The 17,718-nt window shown below is 33.0% G+C and overlaps 1 protein-coding gene across 1 annotated transcript; it reads right to left on the reverse strand.

The window, feature by feature from the left end:
• Window positions 1-447: 447 nt before the first annotated feature.
• LYM2 (lysm domain GPI-anchored protein 2 precursor) lies at window positions 448-4,555 on the reverse strand. The gene is made up of 5 exons (XM_011630657.3): window positions 3,885-4,555; window positions 3,034-3,151; window positions 2,799-2,892; window positions 1,530-1,641; window positions 448-781 (listed from the first exon to the last, which is right to left on the reverse strand). Exons 1-5 carry the CDS (start codon window positions 4,528-4,530, stop codon window positions 693-695), a joined length of 1,059 nt encoding a protein of 352 aa, XP_011628959.2. The 5' UTR covers window positions 4,531-4,555; the 3' UTR covers window positions 448-692.
• Between the last annotated feature and the right edge of the window lie 13,163 nt (window positions 4,556-17,718).

Raw genomic sequence — 17,718 nt, forward strand, 5'->3', positions numbered from 1 at the left:
TTTGAATGTGTTTTGTTTTAATCATTCTTTATAGGGTGCAGTTTGCATACGGATGCATCCATAGGTGTAGAAGTAAGGTGCACCTTCAAATTTTATTATGGTATATAATTTTGATGTAAAATATTCTTAAGATTATCTCAAATTCTATTTTTATATCTAATTATAAAATTTTAACTTTCAAAAATGGTTAAAATCAAATAGATCTATGAACATATGAAAATCTTGAAAATGGATGTTGTAGATAATATATTGTAAAATGCACTATTTCTGAGACTTAAAATCTTTTTATTTGTCATAGTCATACATCTCGATATCGAGATGATCAATCAAAGGGTTTTTCAACATTAAAACTACATTTTCCGATGGATTTTTAAAGGGCATCCGTGGTTCTACATTATAAGGTAGTATCTTTATATAAACTTTTTCTTTCTTTATATGCTTTTCATATTTTAACAGATTTTTTTGTATTTTTTTTCTTAACATTTTTTTGACCGCCTGAGGTCAAGGTACATATAACACAATGAACGTAACAGAAAAAAACAAAATACGGTACGTTACAACACAGTACATTATGAATAACTGCGTTTTCCAAAATGAAAAAGATTCACACAATAACAACGTTCTGCTCCGCCTTTTCAACAGTAACTGAGTCCAAAATTGAAGCATATGTGCTTCTCAGATGTGATTTCTTTTTAGGAGAGTAAGAAGAGTGTTGTTAGAAACAAGAGGCCCCACCATCTCGCAACCACTCGAGCAATCGACCCAAAACTAGGGGGCCCACCTGTTACCAATTCCATATTATCCCAGCTGCTAGGAATCCAAGAAAAACCTCTCTCTCTCTCTCTCTCAGGTTAGTAAAAGATTACGCGGCTGAGACTCTACCCACTTTGGACCTGAAATCTGAATTTCGGACCCTATACAAATCTGGGATATCGGGATAGATCCGGATTCAGATTTGAATTTGGATCAGATCTTACATGGGGATCCGATCTGGATCCAGCCAAAATTAAAAATATTATGTAGTATTATATATATATATATAGTACTTTTTATATATAATTTTATAGATATAAAATATATAAAATAATTTTTTTTGGGATCCAATCAGGTTTGGATTCGGAATTTAGATCTTATGTATACTTTCCACATCCGGATCCGATTCTGAATCCTATGAATACTTTTTAGATCTGGATCCGGATCCTGCGTATACTTTTCAAATCTGAATCCAGAACCTGGTGGATCCAAACCCAATCCAACCCATTCTCAACCCTAATGAGTAGGCCAAGCAAAGGGCTAGGCCGGGCCATATAAAATCACATAAAAAAGCTAAAGAAAAAAGGTTAGGCCGGGCCGGGCCCAGCCGGGTTAAATAAAATCTCATGAAAAACTAAAAGAAAAAGGGTCGGGTCGGGCCGGGCCAATTAGGCTAGCAGTGAGAGCCAAGCCCTAGAAGTTTAGGTCTGGGCCGGGCCTGGACCATTGCCACCCCTAATGATGAGATAGTCATTTAAGAAGGAATGAGACTGCACCTGAACATGTGGAAGTATCGAGCTTAGTGAAGATGGTGGCGTTGGTGTAGCCCTGGTAAGCGCAAGTGGCCGATGGGCAGGCCGTTGAGGTAGAATTTGCGCTACTGGAAAGCTGAAATAAAAGGGTACAAAGGCTATAGTGAATACACGAAATTGAGCAAACATTATCCTTGAACCTTCTTAAGAACGAAACCCATATAAAGGAAGAAGATATTTTTAATTGAAAATTGGAGGTACAGGTCAAATCGTGGGGTACGTAAAACCTGAGCCATCTATATTTTATCAAGTGGTGAATTGGATTGAAAATTCACACACCGACATTCTATTCAACCCTTGGGCATCTAAATTTTACCGAATTGAATTAATTTGTGAGAAAACATGTATACAATCGTACCATTAATCTTTCATACAAAGAGATCACAATTATTTATAATCATGTGAGGTGAAAACCTGATAATTTTGGTGTGTCAAAAAGTTCGATAAAATTTCATTTGAAATTTGAGACTATTTAATTTCAAATCCAATGTTAAAAAATAATTGTGATCCTTTTGTGCCAAAGATAAATCGTCTCATTATATACTTTTCCCAATATACTAATACACTTTGAAAAGAATTTATGAGAAAACATGATGCAGAACATGCACTATAAACTGAAATTGTTCATGCATGGAAAAATATTTTCTAAAACCACAGCTTTATCTAGCGGCACCTTAAATCTAATTTGAAATTGCAATTCCGATGCCCAAAAACCAGCATCGCCCCCTTGATTGGAAAAAAAATAGATTTCAAGCACTAAAATATGGTTGTAAAACCTTTTTTAGCCCATTGATTTTAATTGTTAATAGTTCGTCAGCTTTGCACCATTTTTTGAGCTTCAAATCGAGCAGATAATTTGTAGGCCCTAAAACAAATTTGTTCGCACCAGATCTTGTTTTTGTAGCTGGGATCTAAAGTGCAGCTTCACCAAACTTTGAAATATGCGGCCAGACGACAACCCCATCCTTTATATATTAAATATATTTATATTATAAACTAAAACCTTGTTGCCCCATGGGTCTATAATACTTTTAGACCCATGGGTCAAACCGCAATCCTGTTGGTGATAAACATGATATCAAATTTGACCAAGGGTGACATTAGTCTTAAAACCATAATAATATAAATGCTTAATGGGAGGCCACAGCTCCTCCCAAAAACAAATACATAATTAATTCAACAAAGTCAATTATTTTAGCAAAAGAAAGATCACTAAGCACAATGAAAACTTACAGTGTTGCCAAGAGGAAGATCATTAGCAAGGCCGCTTACTTCACAAGACATGGATGGGCAAATGTTTGTGACCTGAAATGGCTTGCACTGTAACCTACAATGTTACCCATAAATCACAATCAATTAATGGCTTGGAATTTGAAGGAAGTGAAGGTAATGGAAAAAATAAATCCCGAGGTTTATGGCTAAAAGAAATAAGAAAGTATAAATCCAAAGCATATAATTGGTTTGTCACCTGAGGTCTGTAGAGTTGCACAAGCACTCCACACAATCGTTGGCAGTGAGGGCATAGCTCCCATTGGGGACGATCAAGTTGTGATCCATTGATCGATCATCCATAGTGGCATAACAAGCTGTTTGTTTATCAAGAAAAAACAATTTAGTTTCATGATTAGTGACGAAACCCCAATCTTGTTTATGGGGAATTTCTTGGCTAATAAAAGATGGGTGTGGTTTGTACAAGGCTGTAACTTTAAACAATCCATTTAAAGTGCACCTCCAAATTTTATCATAACATATAATTTTGGTGTAAAAAATTCTTAGGATTTTTTGAAAATCTATTTTTATCAATAGATCTATAAACAAATGAAAACCTTGAAAATACACTGTCTAGATAACATGGTGCAATATGAATTATTTCTGGGACTAAAAATCTTTTTTTTCTTATATATATTCATACATCTTGATGTCAAGATCATCAATTAGAAGAGTTTTCAACATTAAAACTACATTTTCCGATGGCAATCTTATATAACCTTTTTCTATAAAGGATTAGTAATACAATAGAAGAATGTAAAAATAAAAAACATTTTAATCTCTCAAGAAAAGACAAGTATCACAGTGATAGAATGAAAAGTCCAAATATCACAACTCCCATAATTCATGATGAAACAAAAGAAGGAAAAACATTACAAGAAAGAAGCAGCAATTGAGAAGGAAGTTCAGAAATTCAGTTCAGTTTTAAAAAAAGTTAATGAAAAATCTTGCTTTTGAGAAGATTTTAGGCGACACAAAATAGCAAAAAAAAAAAAAAACAGAGGCATGAGAGAGGAAGCAAAAATGGAGGACAAAGAAGCAGAGAGAAACCTGGTAGTGGCACATCAAGCACCGCCCCGGCCTTGAGAGAAGAATCGGTAATATTGTTAAGCGACAGCAGCACCGATTTCTTCACTCCGAACCGTGCCACAATCTCGTCTGTGGTCGACCCAGCCACCACCACATGTGCGTAATGCGCCACCCTCCTCTCCTCCACCTCATCGCAGCTGCAAGGCAGAGGAATCCAAAGCTTTTGCCCGACAAGAATACGATTGGGATCGGAAATATTGTTGACTTGTGCAATATCGGGGAAAGTAAGCAGGCCCGAAAACAGGGTTTCAGAGATGAGAGAGAGAGTATCATCTTTGACGACGGTGTAATTAGGGGTGCCGTCCGAGATGCCGATGCCGTTTGCACAGCGGCAGATGATTGGAACGCGGACGGGCCGGCCGGAGGGGAAGGAGTGGGAGGATGGTGTGGAGGCGGGGAGAGAATTGGCGGCGAACAGAGATGAAGCGGAGTAGAGGCTGAAGAGAGCGGTTATGTTATGGGCGGTGGTGGTGTTTTGGGGGAAGTAGCCCACAAAGGCTTGGCAGGTGGTTGAAGAGGGGGACTTGCAGCTGAAGCCGAGCCCTGTGGAGGCTGGTAACATCGCCATGGCCGCTGCCAATGTGTATGCCCATGCCCACTGCAACATCTCTCTCTCTCTCTCTCTCTCACTCACTATCACTCTCTGATATTTTTGCCCAAAAACTAAAACACACTCTCTCTTCAAGAACTCTCTCTCTCTAGTTTTTTTTTTTTTTTTTTTGCTCCAAAACAACCTCTCTCTCTCTCTAGGGAATGCCCAAGCTTTGAGTTCAATTCCAAATAATGGAACTCATTAATAATGTGCGTGTGTGAATAGAGACTCAATAAATAGAGAGAGAGAATATAGAGAAGAGAGAGAGAGAGACAGGTGTTCATGTGTGAATTCCAGCTGGTGGTACTTGCTCACTAATTTCATTTGGAAAAGTATGGTATGACCCCTGGCGCGAGAAGTCAAGATTACATCTACCCTTTAGAATTGAAACTGGACGGTTGAGAGTGCGCTATTTATTACACTCAAATTTAGAAAGGATTTTATCGAGCTTTGTAAGACATCCTTAATCAACTTATTTCACAATCTGAAGGCTACAAGTATGTTTGTAATTTTGTGTTTTTCCGTTTTCAGATTAGGGTTTTAATCTATAGAATGAGGTGTGTAGTTTGTTTAAGGCTGAGGCTCTAACAAATCAACGTAGGGTGCACTTGCCCAAACATGTTATTTTAGTATTAGAAATCTTCGCAATGCCAGGAAATTTATTTTTATTGCTAATTATAAAATTTAAAGATTCAAAAATAGCGTAGATCAAAGAAATCCATGAACACTTGAAAATCTTGAAAATTAACGGCCTAGATAATATATTACAAGATGCATTATTTTCAATAATTGAAATCTATTTCTCTCATATCCATGGAGTTGAGAAGATCAAATTGAAGGTTTTTTAGCATCAAAACAACCTCATCAAGTGAATTTTTAAAGTGCATATTAATTTAATTGTTTAAGGCCTCACCCTTATCTACAACATTTTTCCTATCATAGATTCATTCTTGATATTTTACTTTTTATAATTACTTTTAATTCATTAATTTTTGGTCCATCTTGACTAATAATGTAGGGAAATTCAATAATGGTCCTTTCAAAATCACGGGTTTTCATTTCCATATGGCAAATTCAATAATGGTTCCTTTAGTCACATTCCATATGGTTCTTATAATTCAAAGTAAAATAAACAAAATAAAAGTCTCACTTAGAATTCAATTTAGGTCTTCAATCTAAATTTGTCGTCATCCGTAGGGTGCCGAAGTTTTAAAAAAAAGCAGCTAGCTCAGGGCTACAGATAGAGCGTGAGGCCGCCCTTGGCTTTTAAAAGGACACTTTTGGGGACCACTACATTGAATTTCAAACGGCACTGATGGATGGAGCTTCTTTTTTTTTCCTGGAAAGTATGGAAGTCGCCAAACTTGACAAAGCAACCCCACGCTTTTTAGAAATATTTCAAAGCGGCCAGCCATGTTAACTCAGCCTTGGCCGGGCCTTTGCAGGTCATAGGCGGGTCCCAGCCCGAGTAAATGAAGAGGGTTGTGTTAGGTTCGTAACCGACACAAAACACCCCATGCTGCAATTTTTTATGAATGATAAATATATCATATGCTCATTTTAAAACAGGATATGGCCTTAAAATAAAGCAGAATGACATGATAAAATTTGTGCAACCGATTGAAAATAATTGAAATAAGGATCTGAATGATAATGATGATTTCAAAGGGCTACTCGGCCCATCTAAGATTCCCCCAAAACCTTAAAAAGGCAATTATTATAACCTTTAGAACTGTCACATACTAACTTAACAATCTATCTCTCTCTATAAGGCCACTCAACTTCTATACCGTTAAACTAAAAAGGGTGTAGGTTGTATAGAGTCGAGACTCTAAACAATCAAAGTAAAACGTAGTTTAAATAGTTTTGAAAAATGTGGTTTCAATACTGTAAATCTTTGTGATAATTTTATAATATATTTTTATTTTTAATTATAAAATTTAAATATTTAAAAATAATGTAGATAGAGCAGATCTATAAAAACTTAAAATTTTTAAAAAATTAACAGTTACAAGATGTAGTATTTCCAAAACTTGAAATCTATTTTTTTGTCGTGTCTGTGCATCATGATATCGAGATGATCAATTTGATGATATTTGGGCATCAAAACAACCTTTTCTAATGAAATTTTTTAGATGGGCTCTAATTTGATTGTAAGATTTAGTTGTATAACTCTTACATACTAAGGTAACAATCCCTCTCTCTCTCAGGTTTGGATAAAAAATAAAGGCAAACTTAGTTTAGGAATGGGTCAACTTCGAAAAAACTATTCTCCAACGAAGTAGTTGTGCCCATAGTTAACAGGTTGAGGAATAGCAATATACTGCCAAATCAAAACATCGGTAATAAAATCGGTTTTGCTCCAAAAAGTCAGAGGTAAAAAATCGGGTAAAAAATACGGATCGTAAAAATTTAGTTAAAAAATGTGAATATTTCAGATTTGACTCAAAAAAATCAATTACGAATACATTAAAACAATTGAATTATAATTTTTAAGAAAAATATCTCATACACCTTAATTTGGTATACTATTTCCTAATAGACCTATGCATCGGCATTAGCTTTCAAAAAATTTATGTAATAACCCCCACCCCCATTTGACTATATATTCTCGTCCCAAACATATTAAAATATGACGATTCTTTCACTCTCTCTCTTTATCCTTTCTTTGACCTTTTCCTTTTTAATCTCTTTCACACAAACACTCTCTCCTCTCGCCCCAAACCATTATCTCTCTCTGACCTTTCCCCATACCCCCTCTCTCTCTCCTCTCTCCCCAAACCATCTTTCTCTCTCTCTAATCCAGCAGCCAATGCGGACATAGCTCTCTAGACTTGTTGTTAAAAAATATCAGTTTATTTATTATGCAACTTCAATTCCAGTAATCCATGGCCTTTATCAGATTAACCAATTAGCAAGGGTAATCCATAGCCTTTGATTCTGAAACTTCAGTTTTGGTTACTGGAGAGAAGGGAGACTCAATGATGCAATAAAATTGTTTGAGAGAATCGTGGGGAAATGGGATTAATGCCTCAGCTTATAGCATTATGGTCACAGGGCTTTTGGGAAAATGGGTACCAGCAAAGTGTCTCTGAACAGCCCACCATCGTTAAGGGGCTCTGTAAAATTGTATCATTTGGGGAGGTGAATAAGATGATTGAAAATGGGCATTTGGGGTGATTATGTCTTGTTGATTCAATGCTTGAGCTCTCAGAAGGATAGAGAGAGAGAGAGAGAGAGACAGATTGTGGGCGCAATGGAGAGAGAGGTTGGGAGAGTGGCAACAGAGAGAGAAAAAGGATTTGGGGCCAGTGGAGAGAGGAAGGTGTTGGGTGAGTAAATAAGTTAGCGTCATTTCTTAAAATGTTTGGTATAAAAATGTGTTATAAAATAAGGTCATATTGGATTGGGGGCTGGAAGCTATATCTTTTGAAAACCTAATATGTGTGGGTCCGTCAAGAAATGATTCACCAAAATATTTTTTATGTCTTTTCTTAATATCGACAATTTTTTGTGTAAACTTTCAACAAATACAACAAGAATACGCCTGTTGTCGTGGTACAAAATATATCGTAGATTTATTGGGAGCATATAATAATAACAATACTAAACACAAAAACTATATTAGCGAACAACAAGAACGGAATCCAAGATATGGGATTATTGTTAGAAGCAAAAATAAATAAAATTAAAAAGTATATAATGAGACAATTAACCTTTGATACAAGATGATCACAATTAATCTCGACCATTGGATATGAAATTGGGTGGTTGCATTTATTTCATTGACCAAGCTCAAGGTTCAAAAGAATTTTTCTCTGACTTTGTTACATACCCAAGCTATTATATTTCACATCGGATGGTTGTAAGTAATTGTGACATTCCTATATCAAAGGTAAATGGTATCATTGTATACAATCCCAAAAAACATAGCTTTAATATAGGATCATAGTTAACTAAAATACAATACGGGATTATATACAATAAGACTATTTACCTTTGATACAAGGTGGTTACAATTCTTTACAACCATTTGATGTGAAATTTGGTAGCTTGGATGTGTCATGAAGTTTGAAAAAATTTCTTTTGAAGTTTGAGCTTGGTCAATAAAATAATTGTAACCACTCAATTTCACATCCAATGGTCAAGATTAATGTGACTACCTTGTATCAAATGTAAATGGTCTCATTCTATACTTTCCCAATACAAAAACCGAAAAATGTATAATAATAGTCCATCCAAATAGTTATGTTGCATGCACTAATGAAATTTTTTTAAAAAAAAAAAATTACAAAGGTTAATCGAACTTTTATTGTCAAAAAGAAAGTGACAAAATGCTTATGCAAATCTAGATATTTGAAGCTCACCATGAATTCCTAGGTGCCTAAATATCTAGTTTCATGAGTGTCTCTCTTGCTCTTTATAATGATACTCAGTGTTTAGAGGAAGAAAATAGTTTTATTGGGTTATTCCTCTTAACTCTAATTATTATTTGATATATGTAGTTGTTTTGATGGATTATTTGTTGGAGAATATATTGTATTTCTTTTAAGAGAATATATTGGTAAAAAAAAGTTATAAATGTTATTTTTAAATCAAGATTCTTAATTTACTTTCACTTTTAATGTGCTTATCCCTAATCCAAAATTCAAAGATATTAAATTAATGAAGATATAAAATTATGGGGAAGAAGTTTTTTAGAAAAGTTTTTTTAAAGAAAGATAAAATATGCACTTATATCAGTTCCATTAAAAAACTATGATGTTCTTAACAAATTTCAAAGCCTCGAGATTTTTCAGCTTTGTAAGTGTTTTGAAACTCACGTCTCAGCATGTACTTGGCCCTGGCCCGAGGCTGAGTTACTCACTTGGTTCAATGTGGACTCGCCTGGGCAAAAAGCTGCATAAAAATTAAAAATTAACTAAAAATAATAACAATATAATAAAAATAACAAATATTCATTAAATGGTGTTGTTTCAATAAGGTTCCAACCTTAAACGTGCACCTCTAAATTTTATCATAAATGTAATTTTGATATAAAATTTTTTTAGGATGACATGAGAATATATTTTCATCTCTAATTATAAAACTTTAAACTTTAAAAATGGTTCAAATCAAATCGATCTATAAACACATGAGAATCTTGAAAATGGATGGTCCAGATAATGTCTTGCAAGATATATTATTTCTTGGATTCGAAAAATATTCATTAAAGAGTGTGGTTTCAATAAGGTTTCAACCTTAAGTGTGTACTTCTAAATTTTATTATAAATATAATTTTGGTATAAAAAATTCTTAGGATGGCATGACAATATATTTTCATCTCTAATTATAAAACTTTGAACTCTAAAAATGGTTCAAATCAAATAGGTCAATGAGAATCTTGCAAATAGATGGTCCAGATAATGTATTGCAAGATACACTATTTTTCATACTCAAAATATTTTTTTTTTCATATTCATACATCTCAATGTCGATATAGACACCCCTCTCAAAATTCTGGCTAAGGGAATTCCTAAAAACCTCGGTTCTAAGTCCCAAAGGACCACACAAATCTTAGTAAATCATAAGCAACTTAGACTTAATATATTTTAACTAAACATGTCCAAACCTATCCCAAATTGAAGTAGACTCCGAGATCTTTCCAACGGTCCAAGAATCACCCAAATCGGATCTACGCTTAAAACGATATAGAAAATGATAATTTGATCACTGTGAGACCCAAATGCCGGGCCGCGTCGCAACTTGTCAGGCCCAGATGCCAGTAAACGAGTTTTTTTTAATTAGATAAAGTCAAAAGGGTCAAGATAAATCCAAAAAAATCTGTAAAAATCACCTATTGAATCCTTATAAATACCCTCTCCAAAACTCAAAAAGGGAGATGAAGAAATTCTCGAAATTGGGACAATAGCCCAAAAATAGGAAAAACCCCTCAAAAATTCTTAAAATTTTAGGAAAAATCACACAAAAATCCCCAAAAATCACATAATTCATATTCAAACTTAAAAGATCCCAAAATCCCATAATTCATATTCAACATAGAAGATCTCAAAACCTTTAGAAAACTAAGTAAATTCTCCTTCAATCCCTCAAAAAAGTCCTAGGTAGACCCTATTAGAAATGTTGCTCCAATCCTTAATCCCTCATAAAAGCCTAGGTTGACCCTACCTATGAGTTTTTCTCCGTGCCTTAGAAACCCTAGAACTACCATTTCTAACAAGCAAAGGCATCCAAAAAAGGAGATGATGGCGTAAATCAGAAGAACGGCCTAATCCAAGCCCGGAACTCCAGGTTTCGGGTCTCTAGATGTAAGTATTTATTTATTTGCTTACTTTGGTCTGTTTTCTTCATTTAATTATCAGTTTTATTTTTAAAAAAATTAATTTATTATCATGTTTAATTAAATTTAAAAGCATTGTTTTAGTCAAAATATGGATTTGGAGTTGGCACTGCTAGTGAACTCAAAAAATGGCCGGATCTGTATAGTTCTGGGATTTTTCTAAACCCATAATTCAAGTGACCCCACTTTCTCTACCTTTTTCAAATTTAACTCAATTTTTGTTAAAATTTGAGCAGATCTCATCCTAGAGATCGGCGCAGATCGGAGCGTAAACAGTCGAGATGTTCAATTAGAGAGTTTTCCAACATCAAACAATCTTTTATGATGGATTTTTGAGATGCACCTTTAATTCTACATTTTAAATCTTGTGATAGCCTTCAAATATATTTTCGTCTTTAATTATAAAATTTAAAGCTTCAAAAATAGTGTAGATCGGGCATATCTATGAAATTTTGAAAATCTTAAAAATTGGCGGTCCAAAAATGCATTAGAAGATGAGCTATTTCCAAAACTTGAAGTCTATCTTTTTCTCATGTCCATACATCTTAACGTTAAGATGATCAATTTGATGATATTTGGGCATCAAAACAACCGTTTCAAGTGAAATTTTTGATGTGGGCTCTAATTTGATTGTTTAGAGCCTCGACTCTCTATAAACTTTTTCCATTTTAAAAATGGATTTAGGTTGAAGATATTTTAAAAAAAAATCCAAAAAAAATATAGGAATAGGGATTATGGCAAAAAAAAAAAAAAAACTCACTAATCTTTGACAATAGAAATCCAATTTACATATAAACATTTTATACAACAATTTCTATATCTTTTGAGATTTTTTATGTACCCCAACTTTTACATAAAACGTGGGGCTACTTGGCCTCACCCAATATAGCAAGGCCTAAATCACTTGGCTAAGTCCAAGTGGATCCACAAAGCCCTAGTAAACTCGGCCGAGTCTCAAAACACTACCATTGATAATTTCCTATCTCATCGAAAGCATTCATACAAAAGTTCAATCCCTTACGGACCAAGAATCAGCCCCATTTGGACAAAATCATCCAGTTCAAAGAATTGGGTGAATCGAATTGAGATCCACCGATTCGAGCAAGGTCAACAAAGCAATTCCCTCACAATTTAATTTTTCAATATTGTTCTTTGTTTTTCAATATTTTATTTTCTTTTGAACCCAAAGAATTGGTGGATCAGAATTGCCAATTCAAATTCATACACTGACCCAACACCCGATTCCAGGTTTTAAAAACACAATTTACCATAGGAAAAGGTCAACAAAGATTATATTAAGAACCAGTATTTGAAAATTTGGTAATCCAGACCAGGATTCGTCCTAGCCATTCCAAATCCCATAATATATTGATATCCAGTTGAGTCCCTCTAAAACCGGCCGGTTCAGAACAGTCTGTACGGGTTCTCTCAGCAAGAACATAAGACTTCAACTTGTTCCTATGGTTTTCAGTTTTTAAATTTGTAGTTCTTAATTTTTTCATTAAATAAATATAGTGGTGGCCTATATTGAGTTGCCTTTAGATATGAGAGTTCAATCACATCCTTAAAATCACATGGCCCTTGATTTCCCCACCTTTCAGTCCCACATTTTTTTGATACGGGACAATTCTTCTTTGTCTCTTCTATTGAATAAGATGTTCTTCATTTGGATATGCGAGTTCAATCACATCCTTAAAATTTCTCATAGTGGATCTTTCTTTGCCATTGTGTTCCAACGTAATCACAACTGGCTCTTATATATCCCATTATATAAGCTACAAGTGGAGGCGTGGTTTCCATAACCTACTAGTGACTAGTGAATAAACTCCTTTTGATAGTGTCCTAGCTCAAGGGATTAATATTAGGATATTAGCTCATTGGGAATTATTTTTTTTTAAAAAAAAGAAATATTAGCTCATATGATATTAAAAAAGTAAAAAAAAATACTAATCCTACTTTATTAAACATTTTTTTTTAAAAAAATAGTACTAGCTTATCGAATATTTTTTTTTTAAAAAAAATAACACTAATTCATACCACTTCAAAATCTATTTTCTAGTTGTTTTATCAATTATTCCACATTGTAAGTATGAATTTATTTATTTATTATAATTTTATTAAAACATGATTGAAAATTTATGTTTCTAAATTCTATATTTTGACCACATAAACTATTACATGTTAGATTCATTTATTTGCGAGGATCATACCCTTGTTTTCTCTCAATTAAATCAAAAAGTCCAAAACTATTATAGACGTCTTCTTTTTTTACTGTAAATTTGAGTCAAAGACATCCATTCTATTGCAATGATTTGTATTTTAAATTTTACTTTTTACTATAAAATAAATCCATTCTATTGCAATGAGTTATATTTTAAATTTTATTTTTTACTATAAAATAAATATAATTGATTACAAACACTCAGACATGAGAAAAGTTCTAAGTACTCATGTACTTTCAATAAAATAATAAAAAAACTATTACAATATCATTAATTTTTTAAAACCTAAAAAAAATGGATTTTTAAGAAAGTTTATTTTTTTAAATTTTTTTTTTTTTAATGTCGAATCTTACTGATTCGGCCTATTCTCCAATCTGAATCAATGATCTCCCGATCCGATCCGATTTTTGGGATGAACGATCTAAGTCACCGATCTGTTTTTTCAAAATATGAAAACCTCGTTAGGAACCAAACATGTCAAAGCATCAAAGATAGGGAGCCGTAAAATGAGAAACAATGCCCCTGCACACATTTCTTTTTTTATTTTGAACAACAAATATATGGCGAACGACCAATAATAATGAACGGTTGTTTGACTTGCAATAGGTTTGATTTCCAAGGACAAACATACGGCCGCCAAAACCAATAGCAATGCGAAAGGAACGGGTGTTTGCTTGCGATAGCTGCCTCCTTTTACTGTTCATTTAAAGCTCCCTAACCTCATTATTGTGTGTGAAACCATAGAAGCCAAGGGTCACCATTTATCCTTAGTAGACAAACTGGCAATCATTGATCACATCAAACTGGGATATTAATATATATATATCAAAGCAGTGTTTTGAAATCTTCGATTGAGTTGGAAAACAGGTGGGACGGAATTGGTTTTAAGATCGTATGGGATTTAATTTAATTTTTTTTGAATTTATTTTTTTATATATATTTTTTAAAATTATTTAATATTTTATTAGATCTGATCCACACCAGTCTAGACTTGATGCTGATTGCCAATCAAACGATTCGACACAAATATGTAGTTAAATATTATTGTACCCACCGATCCGGGTTTTTAAATACTACAAGCTATGGTTGCATCAAATGTTCACCAACACGGAGATTTGGGGAGGGTAATTTTTAATAATTTTATAGCCTATTTGTATATATAAAATTTAAAGAATTTATGAGGTAATAAATTTTTTGAAGGATAAGTTCGCGCACAAAATGATGAAAAGTTCGCCGCCACGGCACATCGCTTAGTGCTGCATCCACCTAAAGGGAATAGAAAAGTTCCCAGATAATCTCCAATGAGCACTTTCTAAAAAAAAATTATATATGGAGCTTAAAACTGAGAAGTAAGAAGCAAACAATCCATCTAAAAAGATGGAAAAAGTTTATATAGGGTTACAACTTAAAAAATGTAGAATTAAAGATACACTTCAAAAATCTATCGCAAAAGGTTTTAATTCATCATTTCGAGATGTTTGATATATTGAGTCTCATAAATAGTGCATCTTGCGCCACATTATCTAAACCGCCCATTTTCAAGATTTTTATATGTTTATAGATCTACTTGATTTTAACTTTTTTTTTCATTTAAAATTTTTATAATTAAATATGAAAATAGACTTTCAGATAATTCTAAAAAAAATACACCAAAATTACATGATAAAATTTGGAGATTCACCTTAATTGGATCGTTTAAGGTTCCAACTTTATAAAAACCACACCCTTTAAAGATCAAGAGCACACCCTTTAAAGATTAAGAGTGGATCAGGGGATGTGGAGCGTTATTAGAGTTTAAAAACGCGGTCAAATATTAGTTACAAAGTGATTTATAGGCTCTTTTGAATTCGTTTGGTTCCCTTATACACCTCTAAAAAAAATTTATTTTAAGCAGTACTATTAGGATTGGATAAGCCACGGTGAGGGGTTTAGTCTAATTAAACTTGATGGAAAATTTGTTCAGACTGGTTGGATTGAATTTTAGAAAAATAAAATTAAAATTAAAATATCAACAAATATAGTAAAATATCTGCCCAACTTTATTTACTGATAGAAAAATTGGTCAAACTAATTCAATTGAATTTTTGAAAAATAAATTAAAAACAAAAATAATATTTTAAAGGGTGCGGTTTATATAGAGCCGAGGCTCTAAACAATCAAATTACAACCTACCTTCAAATAGTATCGAGAAATAATATTTCAATATTGAAAATTTTTGTGATAGTCTTATAATATATTTTTCTCTTTAATTTAAAATTTAAAGCTTAAAAAATAGTGTACATCGAGTAGATCTATGAAAACTTGAAAATCTTAAAAATTGACGGTCCAAAAATGCGTTATAAGATGCACTATTTCCAAAACTCAAAATCCATTTTTTTTCTCATGTCCATGCATCTTTATGCCAAGATGATCAATTTGAGGATATTTGGGCATTAAAACAACCTCTTCTATTGAAATTTTGGAGGTAGGCTCTAATTTGGTTGTTTAGAGCCTCAACTCTATATAAACTTCTTCCTATTTTAAAAAATAAAATAAAAATCCCCAAGTTTGTTTAGTTGATGGAGCCGGTCAAAACAAAATGGTTTAAGCAGCTAAGACAAATCAAATATTGATTTTGATCAATTATTGACTAAACCTAATGTTGTTTTTGGACCATATTAGCCAAGGTACTAATTGATTGTTCAATCCACAATTACACATTCAAGAAATATGTGTGAAGAAAGAGATTTCCCCCATATTATTAATTTTAATAGGGAAACCCATCGAAGGAAGGGGGACCTATTAATTTTATATTTTTTTCTATATATCGGGTTAAGTCCAAATTTAGTATGTTTATACTTCTCAGCATCTCATAACTATAAAAAAATTTAAAAATTATTTAAACACATAGATGGGAAGGTTGGTCATTTTATTTTTGGAAATATCAAATTGGACCGTCCAATATATATAAAAAGAGATAAATTAAGATATACTTATTGTTCTAAAAAATAGGATTTCATTGTAAAATACAAAATATATGAAACTATTTTTAAATATAAAAAATAAATTTAAATGTATCAGCAAATTTCAACAAACACCCCAGACCCATCTAATTCCCCAAAAAAAGACAAAAAAGAAAAATAATTGAAAGGCAAATAAAGACAAACAAAGGCAAAATAGAGCATACATACGCCTGCGTAAAAATTAAAAAAGGGGTAGAAAATGGGAAACAAAAGACAAACTAATTAGAAGTTAAACCAAAGAGAAGGAGGAAAGTACACCAGAAGAGAGCGAGACAACTACGAAAAGTGTGGCACCGGTTCCTTGCAAAAGAGCTAAAAAATCTCTTGCAAAAGTGCGGCACCAGTTCCTTGCAAAAGAGGTAAAAGCCTTACTCATTAGGTAAGAAGACTCGCACCCAGCCACCCACACAAAGATGTGCAAACTAATCTCCTTGCAAATGAGGTATTGATCCATCTTGGTTTAATGAGCTACATTTCTATACAGCGAATATATACAAAGTTTTCATACCCGATTAATGTTGGAAAACTCAGTCGAGTTCACTCAAGCTCGAAACTCGGCCGAGGCCACTCAGCATGCGAGTCCATTGTTCTCGCACTTTGCCAAGCCCAAAACCCCCAGCACAACCACCCCCTCAACTATGGCGAGCACTATGGTACTCACCGGCTTGCCGAAATATTGTACAAACTCTGCAAGTTCTCAACTGATTAGGCGAGTGAACTAAACTCAGCAAAATATAAAAGCTGGTAGAAATCCGACCCTCTTTTTTCATAGTTCTCTCAAGGGCAATTTGGATACCTGAAAATATATTACCAATGACTTATATTACTGACGTAATACATTACTGCGTAATACATTACCTGTAAATTGATTGTTACTGTTTGGATAGTATTTAGATTTAGATGCAATCTGATAAATACATTGTTATTGTTTGGCTACGTCGAAAAGAAATATAGAAAATGCATTACCAATATTTTACCGACATGTACCTATAAACTATCATTTCTTTCTTTTTTGTCACAAAATTCCACTAAAATGCAGAATTATCATTTCCTTCATTTTTGTCACAAAATTCCACTAAAATATTGAATTAATAGCATCATCACACGATTCCAAAAAGATTTCTAATAATAACATTATCATTGTTCCAAAAAGATTTTCTTATAATAGTTTGTAACTTTCACCTTTTTATTTGTAATTTATATAATTTATTTTTCAAAATAATTTTTTTCATAAAAAGTCTCTCATTTTTATATTTTACATGCTTGTACCTTTTTTTAAGTTTTTAATTTATTCAAAATACCCTCAATTCAAAGTGTTTACTCTTTTTTTTTTTTTAAACTACATACCGGAAGTTCCAAATCAACTTTTCTGAAAATGGCAGTCAAAACTTCAAAAATGCTTAGCTTGCACATTTTTTGAGTGAATAAGTTGTTCAAAACTTCAACTTCAGAACTTACTTAATTTTCAAAAATGTCACTTCAGAACTTCGACTTTCAAACCCATATGTTGCTCAAAAAGACAACAAAGAAAAGGTACCGATTTTAGAACTTCAAAGAACCGGAATGACGGTATTTTGGTAAAAAAATAATAATAATAATAATAAGACATGAGTGCAAAATACAAAAAATGGAGTACATT

The sequence above is a fragment of the Amborella trichopoda genome, chromosome 9 (assembly GCF_054954075.1).
Source record: "Amborella trichopoda isolate Santa Cruz 75 chromosome 9, AtrichopodaSantaCruz75HAP2 v2.0, whole genome shotgun sequence".
NCBI lineage: Eukaryota > Viridiplantae > Streptophyta > Magnoliopsida > Amborellales > Amborellaceae > Amborella > Amborella trichopoda.